This window comes from Mobula birostris, chromosome 8, assembly GCF_030028105.1.
Source record: "Mobula birostris isolate sMobBir1 chromosome 8, sMobBir1.hap1, whole genome shotgun sequence".
NCBI lineage: Eukaryota > Metazoa > Chordata > Chondrichthyes > Myliobatiformes > Myliobatidae > Mobula > Mobula birostris.
The window spans coordinates 79,556,656-79,574,640 of NC_092377.1; the positions used below are offsets into that span (position 1 = coordinate 79,556,656).

The following is a 17,985-nucleotide window of genomic DNA, read 5'->3' on the forward strand; positions in this document are numbered from 1 at the left end:
TCATATACCTGCATTTTGGAGGTATTTTACAATAACAATTAGCTCACTAGCTCATCTTTCGGAGGGGTGAGGAAACTGAAGCACCCGACAGAAATCCCCAGGGAGAATGTGCGAACTCCACTAAGCAGCAGAGGTCAGAACTGAACCTGAACCCCTGGAGATGTGAGACAGCAGCACTAACTGCTGCACCACCACAGCAATTTAATAAAAGATGAAAAGCGTTCTATCAACATCCTTATGTTGAATTGTTTTAAAGGGACAAACATTGCAATTCAATACTACTTCCTAACGTTGTTGAACATTTTCTGATTTGGGATCATATCATCATATATAGAATGTTAATTCAGTGCACGTGTAATAATAGTTTCAGTCCGGTGACAAAATTAGAGGATACTGTTTTGCTTTATAGAGTGATTTGAAAGTGAATGGGTTAAACGCAATTAAAAATGAACTTTAATCTTGATTTCCTGGAACACTGGGTTGCTTTTATCTCCTGCACAACAATAACATTTCATTGTCGGACCCACTCAGCTTCAGAGAGGATCAAAAGGATCGTGTCATTTTCCACATCCCTCCCTCCGTGACTTTGATATTTTACAGCTGCATTAGTATTCGGTATTGGAAGTCTTTTCCCCTATCCTACCCACAAATGTGTCAGACTCAGTGAGTGTACGTAGGAAGCTACAGGCACAGCTCAAGTGAATTAAAAAAACAATAGTCACAATTAACATTGTGTGAAAAGTGCATGGCATTTTGTTGCTCAGTAAAATCATTTCATAATCCAGTCATTGCACTGTGTGATTGCATTTGACATTAAGTGTAGTACAGATGAGTACACAGCTTAGAGCACACAATTGCAGCTCAATTTTTTCAACTTTGAATATTGATATTAGAGCTATGGAAGGCAGCAAAGTGGTGAGTTGTTAACTTTTCATCTGTTTCCTCAACTTGTAGAACACTGGGAAATTTTTTTCTATGTTTTGTTCTATAATTTCATTTGCACAGCTTGAGAAACCAAATGACTACTGATTTATGAAATTAACTCGCTTCCATAAAAATGATTGCATTGGAGCAGGACACTGAGAGGCCTTGGAGAAAAAGATTAACATTATCATCATTACTGCATTAATCTTTAGCTGATGGGAGTTTTATTGAATTCAATTGCTGCGTGAAGTTTTCTCTGCAGCAAAACAAAGAAGGGCATTTGAACTTGAATAGGAAATTAGTTAAAGGGAAATCTGGCCAATAAAAATAGCAATTTATTAAAAGTGGTACAATCAAGCATTAAAGGCTGTGTTTTTATAGCCGCTGATATATGAAACTTTTATGGATAAATAATTTCAATTAGTGTTGTAAAAAATTACACGGCATCTTTACATGATATGCCTACTGATTAAGACAAGGTGTCATGTGATTTGAGTTAATCTGTCAGTTTATCTTTATATCTAGATGGAAATTATTGTTTCTTACCTGAAGGACTCTCACTCAAAAAAAAAGGAACTATTTTTCTTTACAAGTAACACTCGCAAAATTAAATCAGGATCTCTATTTACATCATTCTGAATAGTCATCAGCATGAAAGACCAAAATATATCTGAAGTATCTTTTAACGCAGAACCTAATCCAGGTTTAGTGAGTTACTCATGTCAGATACATGATTATCTTCTCTCCTACTTTTTTTTTGTCTCCAATTTCCTTCCTCCTAAATCCTCTCTTCAAAGAGGCAATTACTTCTTACTAATCCAATTCTGTTTCACTTCAGGGTGCACTCCTGTAGCTCATCCAAATGTCCGATGTTCATTTTGGCTTGAAAATGAGTATGAAAACTCTGCCAATCACTTAAACCTTGTCTCCCCTGATCTCCATGCCCAGTATGTGTTGCTTTATAAGCTTGAATGCAAGAACACAATCGGGGCAGGATTAGGCCACCTGGCCCTTCAAGCCTGTCCCTCAACATGAGCTCAACTCCTCCTCTCTGATATTTCCCCATAGCTCTCAACTTCCTGATCTACCTCCACTGGAAAAACTCTCATGATCGAGCTTCCACAACTGTTTAGGGGTAGACAATTCCCGAGATTAACGGCACAAATTTTCATCCCCATAGCTCAGTTTGGTAGTGTTCTACTCTACCAAACTCGGCTAACCTAGCTCATGATAAATGGCCAACCGTGGACATTTACAATCACTTAGCAATGAGGGCTCAGCTGCTACTGTGGTGTTGAAACTTGTCCACAACAGTGGATCATATTGTGCTGATGTAGTGCCGGTGTTTACCTGGAGAACCACCAACTAACATCCATGTGCAAGTCACCTTGTCTGGAACTCTACTGAAGTCAGGAACCCCCTGGTTGTCAGATGCTGTGACATCTAACCTCATGCTCTGTCACTGCAGAATTAGTCCCAGATCCTCCTAAATTAAGGAGCAGGGTACAATATATCTGGTTTATTTTTCCCATTTGTATTTGAATCAGTTTTAATTGTTTGAAAACAGTCATTAAGGACCTTGATAGCACAAGTAGTCAGCAAGCTACCACGATGATCTAAAGGTAGAGCCTTGGGTCTGGTTGTGGCTTGTGGACCACTCCACATCATTTTTGGCCTAAAGCAGTTCTCTGTCTGACCTGTGGCAGTGAGGATTGTATGGGGGGGTTACTGCTATGTACAAACTGGGTCAAGCACGTCCAGCTTGAAATATTCTGCTCCTGAAAATCAGTTCCATTGAAGTTAGTGGAATTGAATTTCAGACAGTCCACATCCAATAAAATTAAGTTATAAATCATAGATAAATTGGCATCACTATGATTATGGTCCTTGTGAACAGATTTATCAAGTTCTAAAGATTAAATATTTCAACATAAAAATGATATGTGCTGAATATTATCTTGGTTCACAGTGGAAATGTGGAAATAGCTTTCTTAACTGCTGAAGCTTGGAAGTCTGTTGCATGATGAACCTGTGGCATTACCATGGTAACATAATGCTCTTTGAAAGTGGTGGTGTCTCAGTCTTTGTAAGGTTTAACGAGGAAGTTTATTTTTAATTGACAAGGTTTGGGGATAAATAAGGAGCTTTTACTCAATGTAGTGAGCTGGTGAGAGGCTTTTTAAAAAGCAGTGGAAACATTAGCAGTAACTCTCAAAGGAAGGTTAGTTAAATACCGAAGAAAAGAAATAATTTGTAGAACTCTGGAGATATAGAAGACAGAGGGGTTATCTTGATTCCTTTACAGGATGAGTGCATGCATGATGAATTTATATAGGTGTTACAATGCCTCTATAAATTCATTGTAGGTAATGCTAAGTAAAGATGCTCCCATTTGCAGAAGGTACAAGCACAAACAGACAGAGATTTAAAGATACAGTGAGGAAGGACTACATTTGTGCAGTCAATGATAATAACTTGGAACTATCCTACTAGGAGTGCAGTAGTTGCAGAGATAATCAATGATTCCAGAAGGAATTTGAACAGTTGAGGGAAATAGTCTTGAAGGACTCCAGGGATAGAAGGGAGGAATGTGACTGAACAGATTGTTCTGCAGAGTTCACTCTAGAGTCCTCATAGACTGCATGGCTGTCCCTATGTCATAAACTGCATCGATCATCTCTGATCAAACTACAACTGGTTTGGGACTCTAATGTTATAAGGGTAGTCATGAATTGGCAGCTGTTTTTACAACTTCTCTTTTTTTATACTGAGACTTGTGGGGTGAAAAAAACTCCAACAATTTTCAATCATATCGTCATCACTGCCAAGGCTAATTTCACCTTGACTAAATTATGAATAATGTACTCAGAGAACTACTTTTCTGTAAACAGAATAATAGAAATAATTAGAGGTGTGAGGTATTTGCACTCTAATCCTTGTCATCAAACTCCTTTAAACTAGCCCTCTTCATATTCTTCCTTGATGTTATTATCTTTCAGAAAGCTATTGAACATGTAACTGAAAATGATACAACTTTCCCTTTAAGAAGACAAAATGTTCGGCAGATTACATATGACAGACATCAGAAATACACTGTGAGAGCTTGTTCAGTTATTTCCAGCAAAGTTATTAGCACACTAATTGAGCCTACATCTCTAATTCTGCACAAATATACTCACAGTTGCTATTTATAAATCCATGCAAATGCATTCAGTGTTGCAAAATGTACAAATTCTTATTCATACCAATTTATGTACAAATTTGCATAAAACAGGTTACCAGAAAGAGGAGAAAATAATAAAGATTGATTTAGTCCAAATAATTGATCGTAGTCAATCGTGAACATTCCTACTCTATTCCATGGTAAGCAAAGATATAAATAGTTAAAAAAACAAACTCCTGACACAGTATTTCCAATTTAAACTCGGTTTTGCTTTTCATTCGACACATTTTTTTCAGCCATTTCATCACTTATAAAGAAATTTATATATTTTTTTATCTTGTTTAAATGTACCTTTGGTTTCTCATCCAGAATTTGCAGACGTACTTCCTTGTGCTTATCGACCAGCTTCTCTTGCCTCTTGGATTGACCATCTTCCAACTGGAAAATTGACATCAATAAGAGCCATCAATAAAATGCAAAAATAAAGAGAAGCTCTCACTTATCCGATGCCCTTTAACAGCATCTGCATACCACTCAGAGTACCTTGCAACTAATTAAATATTTTTGAACTGTCGGCAGTGGTGTGCTGTAGTGAACACAGGCGTGCTTTATGTTTGGTAGTGGTGGATGTCATCTTGCACACGGAAATAAGCCAGGCTAGCAAGGATAAATCACTGGGAAGTGCCAGGTTGAGTCTCCCAGGACCTAAAAATCAGACTCATTTCTCCTCGCTCCAGGTGAAGTCAACTGAAAATAGCATAAAGTTAGGGACAAAAGTTGCAATCAAATTGAATTTCCATGTCGACTGCACATAACAAGTTTATTACTGAAACCACAGCCTGAAAACAAAGTGATGTGTTTTGCAAATTAATTTCTCTAAATCCTTTAATTCCCAAGGCTGACTTAAACATTAGGGACAACACTAAGGGAGTGATTCCCTCTTCAGCGATGTAGTTGAGTAAATGCAACCTTTACTGTTTTTCAGATTTCCATATTTTATTCAAAAGAATGTGAGCACTGCTTGCCCTTAGAAAGACAGTGATGAGGCGAGATGATATTCTGGGTGATGGAGATGTTCTCACAGTTTGTGGAGCATCCAGAGGATCTAAGTGGGCTGCTGAGCCAATACAGAGTCAGTCACATTGCTGTGGATTGTCAGCTGAACATTTCTTCATCAAATTGGTTTGGCACAATTCAGGAGGTTCATGGTCGCAGTTACTAATGCAGCTTCTTGCTTCACATTTACTTCATGAACAGCAATTAAGCTCCCCAGTACACTTGGTGGGAATTGAACTTGTGTTACAATTTCATTACTCCAGGCCTCTGGCCTACTAATACTGTAATTATCATTAAGATTCTGTACCTTTACAGTTGCAAATTTCTAATTAAATTCCTTTTTGAAAGGCATTCACACCATTAAGGTTAACACCTCAGGTAATGATGACTGACCAAAGTAGGCAGTGAATTTCTATGCTAGGCCATTAAGAATTAAAAGTTTTAGGCACATGGGGGAACTATAATTACAAAAAAAATTCTTCACACTGTTCTACTTTAGATGAAATGTTTCTAAGTACCATTAGCCTTACCTGGGAGCGAATAGTTTTCACTCATGGTGTTTGTTCTGTGCTCCACGTTCCATCAGCTGCCTATCTTGTGTGTCTTGTTTTCATGTAATCTCCATGTTTTTATGTTTAGTGCCTTTCTCCATTCCAACTGTCTTTGTTATTGACCAATAAGGAGATCATGCTCAGTATCTCTGTTCCCCACCCAGCCTGACAGTGATTACCAGCTGAATATGGAAATTGATAAAAAAAAGCCTTTTCATTTTCACAGAATACTTTACATTCTTATAAAAATAACAAACTGGACTCCACACTTTGTTGAAGCACAACCAAACACGCAAGAAAGCCACATCAGAAGAGTGCATCATCGCTCAGAATTAAATACGCTGCATTCTTCACTTTACCATTCATATTAGCAACAGTTGGTTTTAAATCAGTATTTGAGATGAGAAAGCGAGAGGCCCCTCTAACAGGTTTGGAGTCATGGCTAACATTCTAAGGTAAAAGATAATTACATCCATAACAGCCATCAGGTATGTTCTTATTAACACGCCCAAAACGCTGGAGGAACTCAGGAGGCCAGGCAGCTTCTATGGAAATGAGTACGCAGTTGATGTTTCGAGGTGAGACCCTTCATCAGGACTAGAAAGCAAGAGGAGAAGTCAGAGAAAGGAGGTGGGGGGAGGGAGAAAGAAGTACAAGGTGGTGGGTGACAGGTGAAACAAGGAGAGGGGAAGGGGGTGAAGTAAAGAGGTGGGAAGTTGGTTGGTGAAAGAGATAAAGGGCTGGAGAAGGGGCAATCTGACAGGAAAGGACTGAAGAGCATGAAAGAAAGGGAAGCGGGAGGGCACTAAAAGGAGGTTTTAGGCAGGTAAGGTGATAAGGTGAGAGAGGGAAACAGGAACAGGGAATAATGAAGGGGAAGGGGAGCAATTGCTGGAAGTCCGAGAAATCGATGTTCACGCCATCAGGTTGGAGGCTACCCAGACGAAATATAAGGTGTTGCTCCTCCAATCTGAGTGTGGCCTCATCCTGGCATTAGAGGAGGCCATGGACTGACATGTCAGAATGGGAAGTAGAATTGAAATGGGTGGCCACCGGGAGATCCTGTTTTTTAGATTAGATTAGATTACATTCAACTTTATTGTCATTGTGCCGAGTACAGATACAAAGCCAATGAAATGCAATTAGCATCTAACCAGAAGTGCAAAGAATAGCATTATTTACAAAATAACTGCGAATAAAAAAGTGCTACAGCACGCAAATATAAAAGTATTGAGACAGTACAATACGGATGCAATACTGCTTAGCGCTGTGATGCGAGGTTCAGCAGGGTCACAGCCTCAGGGAAGAAGCTCTTCCAGTGCCTGCTGGTGCGGAAGCGGAGGCTCCTGTAGCGCCTACCAGATGGGAGGGGAATAAAAAGTCCATGGTTAGGGTGAGATGCATCCTTGATAATGCTTTTCACCCTGCCCAGGCAGCGTTTATGGTGGATGTTCTCAATGGTGGGCAATTGGGTGCCGATAATCCGCTGGGCAGTTTTCACCACATGCTGGAGTGCTTTGCGGTCTGATACGGGACAATTGCCATACCACACTGAGATGCAGTTGGTGAGTATGCTCTCAATGGTACAGCGGTAAAAGTCCATCGGTATCCTGGGACAGAGGTGAGCTTTCTTCATACTCCGCAGGAAATAAAGGCGCTGTTGTGCCTTTTTGATCAGGATGGAGGAATTCGGGGACCAGGTGAGATCCTCGGAAACATGGACACCATGGAATTTGAAGCTTGATACACACTCCACTACAGTTCTGTTGATGTAGGTGGGGACATGTGTGGTTTCTAGCATGCCTGAAGTCCACAATGATCTCCTTGGCCTTCTGGGTGTTAAGGGCCAGGTTGTTGTCAGCACACCACGTGGCCGGGTGCTGGACCTCGTCCCTGTAGGCCGTCTTGTCATCCCCTCTGATCAGACCAACCACCGTGGTGTCGTCTGGGAACTTGATTATGGAGTTAGAACCATGTACAGGAATGCAGTCATAGGTGAAAAGGGAGTACAGAAGAGGGCTCAGCACACAGCCTTGAGGCACGCGGTGTTCAGGATGAGAGTGGAGGAGGAGAGGTTGACTAACTTAATTGATTGGGGTCTGTTAGTCAGAAAGTCCAAGGTCCAATGGCAGAAGGCTGAGCTGATACCAAGCTGGCGAAGTTTGGCGATCAGCTTGGAGGGGATCACAGTATTGAATGTCGAACTAAAGTCAATGAACAGCATTCTGACGTAAGAGTTGGGGCTGTCCAGGTGGGTCAGGGCAGAGTGAAGTGCTGTGGAGATGGCGTCCTCTGTTGACCTGTTGGTGCAATAGGCAAATTGATGGGGGTCCAGGGTAGAGGGCAGACAGGATTTCAGATGTGATAGAACCAGTCTCTCAAAGCACTTTGCAATGATGGGGGTGAGTGCAACTGGGCGGAAGTCATTCTGGCCCGTGGCAGAGGAATGCTTCAGCACTGGCACGATGGTGGCGATCTTGAAGCTTGTGGGGACAACTGCCTGGACCAGGGACTGATTAAATATGTGCATGAAGACCCCAGGCAACTGCCCTGCACAGACTCTGAGCACACGGCCAGGTATTCCATCTGGATCAGCTGCCTTCCGTACATTCACCCTGCTCAGGGTGGCGCAAACATTGGAGGTGGAATGTGAGAGAGGCAGTTCACCAGGTGGGAGATCCGCTTTGAGGGTGACCTCCTTGTTCTCGCGGTCAAAGCGAGTGTAGAAGTAATTGAGCTCATCAGGGAGGGAAGCAGTGCTGGAAGGGGGCACAGTACGTGGTGGTTTGAAGTCTGTAATGACCTGTATGCCATGCCACATGCACCGGGAGTCCGAGGAGTTGAAATGCTCCTCGATTCTCTGTTTGTATATGTGTTTAGCCTGAGAGATTCCCCTCCTCAGGTTGGCCCTGGCTGAGCTGTAAGCCTCCCAGTCTCCAGACCTGAAGGCTGAATCTCTGGCTTTGAGCAGGAGGTGAACTTCTCTGTTCATCCATGGTTTCTGATTGGGGAATACTTTTTCTGGCGACAGAGCAATGGTGTTCAGTGAAGTGGTCACCTAATCCAAGTTGGGTCTCACCGATATACAGGAGGCCATACTAGGAGCACTGGACATAGTAGATAACCCCAACAGACTCGCAAGCGAGTGGTATGAAGCTGATGGCATGAACATCGACTTCTTGAACTTCTGGTAATTGCCCCCCCTTCTCCTTCAACATTCCTTATTCTGGTTTTCCTCTTTCACATTATTTCCTTACCTGCCCATCATCTCCCTCTTGTGCTCCTTCCTCTTTCCTTTCTTCCATGGTCTTCTGTCCTCTCCTATCAGATTCCTCCTTCTCCAGCCCTTTATCTCTTTCACAAGCAAATTCCTATCTCTTTACTTAACACCCTCACCCTCTCCCAGTTTCACCCATCACCTTATACTTCTTCCTCCCCTCCCTACACCTTCTTACTCTGATTTCTCCTCTTTCTTTCCAGTCCCGATGAAGGCTCTCGGCCCAAAATGTTGACTGGTTACTCTTTTCCATAGATTCTGCCTGTTGAGTTCCTCCAGCACTTTGTGTGTGTTGCTTTGGATTTCCAGCATCTGCATATTTTCTCGTGTTTTAATTGTCTTCTTCCTTTCAAGATTATGAAGGTAGCTTCACTGTTCCAAGAGAAGGGAAGAATATGTCTTTCAAGTCATTTTGTTACATTAGAAGCATTTGTCAACTATTGCTCACTGATGTACAGGAGCAGTAAGAAGCAAAAACTGGCAAAAAACCTAAAGAGAGATTTATTAGAAAAGTGGAGAATGAAAGTTTTCAGTGGTGGTTGGTCCTGATGATTGGGGGTGAAAGATGAATTGTCAGGCTAAGGACCTAGACTGTTGAAATTAAGGCCTTAAACACTGTGAGCAAGAAAGTCCCGTGCATATATGGAATAGCCCTCAGCAAAATGTTTTATTTCTGTATTCCTGGATATGTTTTAGGTAAATCCTCTGAAATTAGTGCCAGTTATTTATTGCTATTTATTTATATTTATCTTTGCATTTGCATAGTTTGTTGTTTATTGATCCTGTTCTATAGATATGCTAAGTATACCTACAGAAAAAAACTCAGGGTTGTATGTAGTGACATTTATCTACTCTGACACTATTTTTTACTTTGAACTTTTAATCAACACTATTCACTTCAACTGGTTTTTGTAGTAATAAGCTCTTCCTTTTATATGACGATTTTACATTCAGCACATCCTGACTTCCAGTTTACAACACTTCACAGTTCTTTGTCACAGCTTAAACGCTCCCATTATCAACCTATCCCCATGGCAATCCTGATGGCAACCTTTACAGATATTGCTGTTGTACTATCTGTCCCTCTGCGCCCCCCTCCCCAACTTCATCTAATTTAAAACCAACATCTTCCCTTTTCCTGTTTTAACAAAGGTCTTTAACCCGAAAGGCTAACTCTGTTTCTTTTTCCACAGATACCACCTGATGTGCTGAATGTTTCCAGCATATTTTGTATTTGTTGCAATTAATGCTGTTGGACAGGGAGACCCAGTAGGGCAGATTACATACACCAACCCTCATCAAGAGGCCGCAGCGGAAAGGTGAGTAGTTTCATGTTCCTGAGTGTCAACATTGCTTAAGATCTACCTTGGGCTCAACACTTTGATATAATGACAAAGAAGGCATGACAGTGGCTATATTTCATTAAGAATTTGAGGAGACTTGGTGTGACACCAAGGATTTGGAAATTTCTGCAGGTGTACTGCGGAGAGCATTCTAAATGGTTGCATCAGCGTCTGGTATGGAGGGGGCCGCTGCACAAGATTGGAAAAAGCTGCAGAAAGTTGCACATTCAGCCAGTTCCATCATGGGCACTAGATGTCCCAACATGGAAGACATCTTCAAAAGGCAATGCCTCATAAAGGTGGTGTCCATCATTGAGGACTGCCATCAACCAGGACATGCCCTCTTCTCACTGTTACCATCAAGGAGGAGGAACAGGAGCCTGAAGGTACATATTCAACATTTCAGGAACAGCTTCTTCTCCTTTGCTATCAAGATATCTGAATGGACAATGAATCCATGAACACTACCACAATATTATCTTCTATTTTTTTTTGCACTACTTAGCTTTTAAAAAATATATTTCTTATTGTAATTTATCTCTTATATTTTATATTTGTCAACGTAGAGCGAAGAGCGAATTTGAAAATCTGGTGGGAGCAAAGGCTATTGGGAATGGCGAGGGTGGAGTGCCACAGATGGGAGTGGGCAGGCGGAAGAGAAGGAGTGCTGGGGCAGGGGTGGTGTGGGTGCAGACACACCCAGCCCTGAGTCACCAGGCAAGGCCATTTCATTCCAATCGATTGGCTTATTGACCACTACAGAATGTCTCTCTGGTGCTTCCTACTCCCTCAACTCTCCCTATACACTTCACACTCTCAGTCTACAACAGAGACCCATATTAGAAACAGGTTGATCATCACTCAATATATTATGGGTCTTTTTTGGGTGGCAGCAGTACAGCGCAGTGCATAAAATTACTAAAGTTCTGTGCAGAAGTCTCAGAGACACACACACACACACACACAATATATATCTGAGACTTCTGCACAGTACTGTATACTAGTGATATTAAATCTGATTCTGAGGTTGTTGGACAAGGAACTTGCATGCAATAGGATTTAGTAGGCATTGGAATCTTAATAAGAGCAAGAAGGTACTTTAAAATGCTGTGCCTGGCTGCTTAACGTACAGATTAAAGTTTCAAGGGTAGTGAACGGTACGTAAGAAGTTTTTCTTTGAAGAAGTGTATGCCTCGGAAGTTAATGGTGTTTTTCATAGCCAGAGGGTTTTGGGCACTGAGGTATATCTGCAATGGTGTGACTATTAAAACATGGCCAACCTTGCAATGTTTTTGAGGACATAATTTTGTAGAAAGGACCAAGGATTTTAATAAAAGATTAGGAAGCGGGGAAGGTAAATGATGGTGGATCTTGACTCCTAACAGAAAAGCACTACTCGGTGTATATTCAAGATTCAAGTTCATTGGACGTGACATTTTGTGCAAAGTAGAATACAAATCACAGGCAGTCACTTAACAAAAGTAGGGTATCCATTTTAATTCCAGGTGTGATGCCATTTCCGGCATCCAGGACTGTATCATGTGGAAAGAAGTCATTTCCTTCAGGACTTGCCTCCCTCTGCTGGGCAGCTGTCTAATAACAATTTTCAACTTGAGAATCAGTACATAAATGATTATTATGAGCACTGACAACTTCATTTACATTTAGGTAGAGTATTTCATTATTCATATATTCTGTGGAATTTGCATATTTGGTTTTATTTCATTTGCATTTCCATTCTGCAAAGCATCCTGCCCATGAAACTGATGCTTAATAATTGTAATTTAATTGTTATAACCAGCATTGTATGCAGTCATGCAATATTTCAGTTTAGATATTATGTACATAAACTAAACCTAAAAAAGTACAAAGTTTCGATCTTGGAAACTGTTTCTCAGATTTAAATAAGAGTAAGCAAAAAGTCCTTTCTCACATTTGAAGGGTTCATAAATTTTATAAAACATTTATATTATTTGGTCACCAGAACACCTTACAAGGTCTGATTCTTGGAATCAGATAAGTCCATGGACACAGTGCAGTTATAAAAGTCAATTTTGATTAAGTTTTATCTGCACATAAAGACTTAAAAAGACACTATAAATCAATCAACATTATGCAGAAAAGTAACTATATACAAAAGCTGTAGGATAACATATAGAGGTTGAAAGATATTTAAATACAAAAGGAAACAAGGAAATGAGGGGAAGTCACGATCATATTGAACAATTAGCACATAGGTGCGGATGGTTTATTCCTCATATCCTTGTGATCTGATGAACGAATACATGTGTATATAAGAATATGTCAGTTTACTGCCTCTTTATGCTTGGGGTTGGCCACCTACCAGTCTCATGACCTGCTTCTGTCCTCCAGTTATCAGACTCTTGAATGATCTCTTAAATGGGGAAAGATGGAATTCTTGATCTCCCTGAGGTTCAAGTCTACCTCATCACAGTCCTTGCACTTAATTTACCTTCGCTGCACTTTCTCTGCAACTGCAATGCTACATCCTGCATTCTGTTTCTCTTTTACAAGCTCAGTATAATTCTGCATGGCATGATATGCCAGAATGGCATGCAAAAATTGGTATAATAGGACAAAGATCTTTCAGCCCACAATGTTGTGCTCAACCAATCAAATTAATAATCAACACACATCAAAGTTGCTGGTGAACACAGCAGGCCAGGCAGCATCTCTAGGAAGAGGTGCAGTCGACGTTTCAGGCCGAGACCCTTCGTCAGGACTAGACGAAGGGTCTCGGCCTGAAACGTCGACTGCACCTCTTCCTAGAGATGCTGCCTGGCCTGCTGTGTTCACCAGCAACTTTGATGTGTGTTGCTTGAATTTCCAGCATCTGCAGAATTCCTGTTGTTTGCATTTTTAAAAATTAATAATCAAATGGCCATCTAAACTAGTCTCTTCTGCCTACATATCCTTCCATTTTGCTTACGTCCATGTGTCAATCTAAACATCTCTTAAAAGTCTCTGAAGTAGCTCCTTCTACCACTGATCCAAGCAGCGCATTCTAGTCACCCACCACTCTCTGTATGGAAAAATAAAACCTGCCCTTCACATCTCCTTTAGAATGATCCCGTCTTACCTTGAATGTATGCCCTCTTGTATCAAATATTTCACCCCCGGGAAAAAAATACTGTCTGTCTATCTATGCCTCTTGTAATCTTATAAAACTCTATCAGATCTCCTCTCAGCCTCTGGCTTTCCAGAGAAAACAACCCAACTTTTGTCCAATCTCTCGCTATAGCACATATTCTCTAATCCAGGCAGCATCCTGGTAAACCTTTTCTACACCCTCTCCAAAGCTTCAACATCCTCACTATAATGGAGCAACCAGAATTGTATGCAATACTCCAGATGTGACCAAAATTAAGGGTCTTGCCCTTAACAGCGTACTCCCTCCTTATATTTGACCTACCAGGGTGTACAAACCTCACATTTGGCTGGGTTAAACTCCATTTGCAATTTCTCCACCCTGATCTGCAATTGATCTCTATCCTACTGTATTCTTTACCAGACTTCTACACCCTGCACAACGCCATCAATCTTTGTATCACTGCAAGCTTACTAATGCATCCATCTACATTTTAGCTGAGGTCAATTACATACATCACAAATAGCAGAGTTCTCAGTACAGATCCCCACAGAACACCTCTCACCATAGACCTCCAGCTTGAATATGTCCCTTTGTCCACTACCCTCTGTTTTCTATGAGCAAGATGGTTCTGAATCCAAATAACTAATTCACCACGGATTCCATACATCTTAATCTTCTGGATGAGTCACCCATGAGGGACCTTGTCAAACGTTTTGTGAAGATTCATATGGACCATATCCACAGCTCTACCTTCATCAATCATCCTTGTCACCTCATCAAAAAATTCAATCAAGTTAGTAAGATGCAACTTTCCCTGCACAAAGCCATGCTGGCTCTCCCTAATTAGGCCATGATTTTCCAAATGCTCATAAATACGATCCCTAGGAATTCTCTCCAGTAACCTCCCTAATACTGATATGAGACTCACCTGTCTGTAGTTTCCTGGATTCTTCCTGATTCACTTCTTGAATAATGGAACAACACTAGCTGCTCACCAGTCCTCTGGGACCTCGCCCTTGGCTACAGAGGACACAATTTTGGTTGAAACCCCAGCAATCTCTTCTTGTGCCTCTCTTGATAACCTTGGGTACATTCCACCAGACCTTAGGGACTTTAATGCTCTTTAAGAAACCCAACACTAACTCCTCCTTTACTTTGAAAAGCCTTAACATATCAATACACTTGACACTCATCTCCCTGTCCTAACCACCATTCCCTTTGTCAAACACTGATGAAAAATACCTCACCAACATCCTCTCCAGCATTTGTTTCCCTCTTTATCCTTAAGTGGCCCTACCCTTCCCCTATTTATCTGTTGAATTAAACATGAAGAGAGAATGATTATCCCAGGACACAACTGAGGTGCATATCCTCATGGCATCACCCCTTCAACCAATAAAACTAGTCTGTGATCTTAATACATCCAGAGTGTGCAAATAGCACTTATCCTTACTTCTGACCACGGTATCTTTGACATGGATGAGTTATACAGAAATAAAAATAGATATAGGCTCTATCCCAAGCACGGGCTTCCGATAATAGCAAATATTCATTTAAAAAAAAAGGTCAATGTGACTCAGCTGGGGAAAGTGTATGAAAATACTTTGTACTTACCCTTTTGATAGACTGCACTACTTCATGGATGTAGGCTCTAATAATTTCGGTCTTTTCCCTGCAACAAGTCAGTAATTAGTCACACATTCCTAGTCAGTTACTTTGCTTTTATCAAACATCTTTTTTCACATGGTTCCATTAATCTCTAGCACAGCAATATGCAGATAAATTCAAGGATTTCCTCAAAAAACAATGAATTATTTGTGCTATCTGGATGTCCATATCCTGTAAGGAGGTCCTTCACTGATCCTATTATGGTTATTGGATGTATTGAGTATGCCTGCAAGAAAATGAATCTCAGGGTTGTATATGGTGACATATCTGTAGTTTTATAATAAAATTTACTTTGAAACTTTGAAATGATGTTAGTATAATGATCCAATCCAGGCCACTGAACTTGCAATTCAAGAAGTTTGCCATCATCCCCAAAAGAATAAAACAACATTAATCATTTATGACAAAATTACACACAAGAAACTAGCATCCTTAGAAAGAATAATTAATTCTTCCAAAATATTTCAGTTAGGAAATGGAGGGTGAGAATAGGATTAAATTTTACAGGGCAACACCCCCAAAATGCCAGAGGAACTCAGCTGGTCAGGCAGCATTTATGGAAAGGAATAAAGAGTTGACGTCCTGATGAAGGGTCTTGGCCTAAAATGTTGACTCTTTATTCCTTTACATAGTTGCTGCCTGATCTCCAGCACTTTGTGCGTGTTACTCCGGATTTCCTGCATCTACAGAATCTCTTGCGTTTTTGAATTTTACAGGGATAGGGATGGATTAAAACAATCAAAAATGGGACACGGGCAAATATCCCATGTAATAAAAGGTTTAGTTGGTCGATTCCCCCAACCTCCACCACTGAGTCCAAGCATCCCAAATGCCTCCCATTAACCATGTGGAACAATAGAGAAAACTTGAATAAAACATAAAACTGTACTCCGTGAGTTAAATAAATAGTCTTTCTTTGGTAAACTAATAAAGCCTGTATGCATATGAGCAATCTAAAATAAGAGCATCACTAGCTCCACATAGTACAGCATGGCAGCACATCTACTGTGCCTATATTGAGCTGTTATATTGCTAACTGAACAGATGTGTGTTGGGGTTAAAGTGCAATGAATGCATTCCAGAGACCGAGCAATGAAATTCACATCACAGTTCCCATAGAAACAGGCTAAGCAGAAAAAAAACTCATGCACAAATGAAAACGAAAAATCTCCCCCTTAAATGCACAGCAGTTTGTTTAGATGCTCAATATAAATTAGTTTTTCAACAATTAGCTTAAATTCAGAACTAAATTTATTGAATATGGAACAACCAATTTGAAAAGTCTTTGATTTCCATTAGCACAGTTGGAACCCAGGAAATCAAAACTTCTAAAGACTTTTATTTGTCAGTTATTTAAGTGGCTACATTCAGTTAGTTTACAGACCTGCAATCCCCAACAGAGAAAAAAATAAGTTGTTGCTATCGTTCTGCTCTGTTGGGTTGATGAATGCAGAATGTAGAACATTTCAAATTATTTTGCTTCCTTTAATTTCTGCTTCATAAAATAGCCGCAATTTTAAAATAGATTCCTGGGGGATTTTAAAAATTCTGCTTTGCGGTGGATTCTCCATTTCCTCCTTTGACCTCAGAAAGTTGCTCAGACACTTGGAAAGCACTATAAAAAGCCATTTATGGCATTTTTCCAGGGATTCTATGGTGTCATCACTTAAGTTGCGGCACACAGGAAGGAGAACCCTGCAGAAATGAAGCACAATCTAAGCAGAGTACTTTTATTAATGCAATATACGGCAATAATATGTAGAACATCGACCATCTGAAAGATGGCCAGCAAAATCTCATCCAGTAACTTAGAGGCAAAGAGTCAGGCCACATAGAAACATGCCCTCTGGCCCAACTGGTCTGAGACGACCAAAACACCGAGCCTAGCTAGTTCCAATTGCCCATTTTTGGACCATCATTTTTCTAACCCTTTCCTATGTATGAACAGTATCTATCTTTCAAAAGCTGTTATTGTACATGTTTCTACCACTTCCTTTGGCTTATTCCACAAACAAAACAAAACCAAAACTTCCTATTTAATCTTTCCCCTCCTGACATAAACCTTCTGGCTAAAGAAATTCCTTCTGATCTCTGTTCCAAAGGGACATCCTTCTATTCTGAGACTGTGCCCCCCCACCCTGTCCTCGATTCTCCCTTTATTGAAAATACCTTCCCCATGTTCACTATATCTCAGTTTTAATGATTTGTAAAATATCAGGATGTCAGAGACATTAAAGTTTTATTAAAAATCCCTCACAATCTTGGTGATGGGGCTCTACCAACTGTCAACACTTTTGGAGGCGTTTTGGGACAAGGCTTCCTCACTGTGCTGTTGAAGGCCCTGCTGCTGATCAGACCACACAGACAGAGTCTACCGGACCTCAGGCTGGAAAGGTGGGCCTCGACAAGGTTAGTTTGGGATGATGACTAAAGGAGATGTGGTTAGTGGGCCTATGCCAACAATACCTGGCAGCTCACAAATGACCTGACTTGGTCCAGCCAAGCAGAGTTCACTGCCATCAGCGCCTTTACTCCCTGAGCAAACTAAAGAAATTTGGCCTGTCCCCTAAAACCCTCACTAATTTTTATAGATACACTGTAGAAAGCATTCTTCTAGGGTGCATCACAACCTGGTAGGGAAGCTGTCCTGTCCAAGACCGAAAGAAGCTGCAGAAGATCGTGAACACGGCGCAGCACATGACACAAACCAATCCTCCATCCTTGGACTCACTTTACACCGCACACTGTCGGAGCAGTGCTGCCAGGATAATCAAGGACACGACCCACCCAGCCAACACACTTTTTGCCCCTCTTCCCTCCGGGAGAAGACTCAGGAGCTTGAAGACTTGTACGGCCAGATTTGGGAACAGCTTCTTTCCAACTGTGATAAA

The 17,985-nt window shown here is 40.9% G+C and overlaps 1 protein-coding gene across 4 annotated transcripts in view; it reads right to left on the minus strand.

Annotated features, from left to right (window-relative positions):
- Positions 1–17,985, minus strand: part of plcb1 (phospholipase C beta 1) — a 954,845-nt gene that overhangs the window by 51,291 nt on the left and 885,569 nt on the right. For all 4 annotated transcript variants that reach the window (XM_072265525.1, XM_072265524.1, XM_072265527.1 and 1 more), the window contains 2 exons: positions 15,041–15,098; positions 4,439–4,525 (listed from right to left, as the gene is read on the minus strand). In XM_072265525.1, the coding sequence (XP_072121626.1) occupies positions 4,439–4,525; positions 15,041–15,098 (145 nt within the window). The remainder of the gene's footprint in view (positions 1–4,438; positions 4,526–15,040; positions 15,099–17,985) is intronic.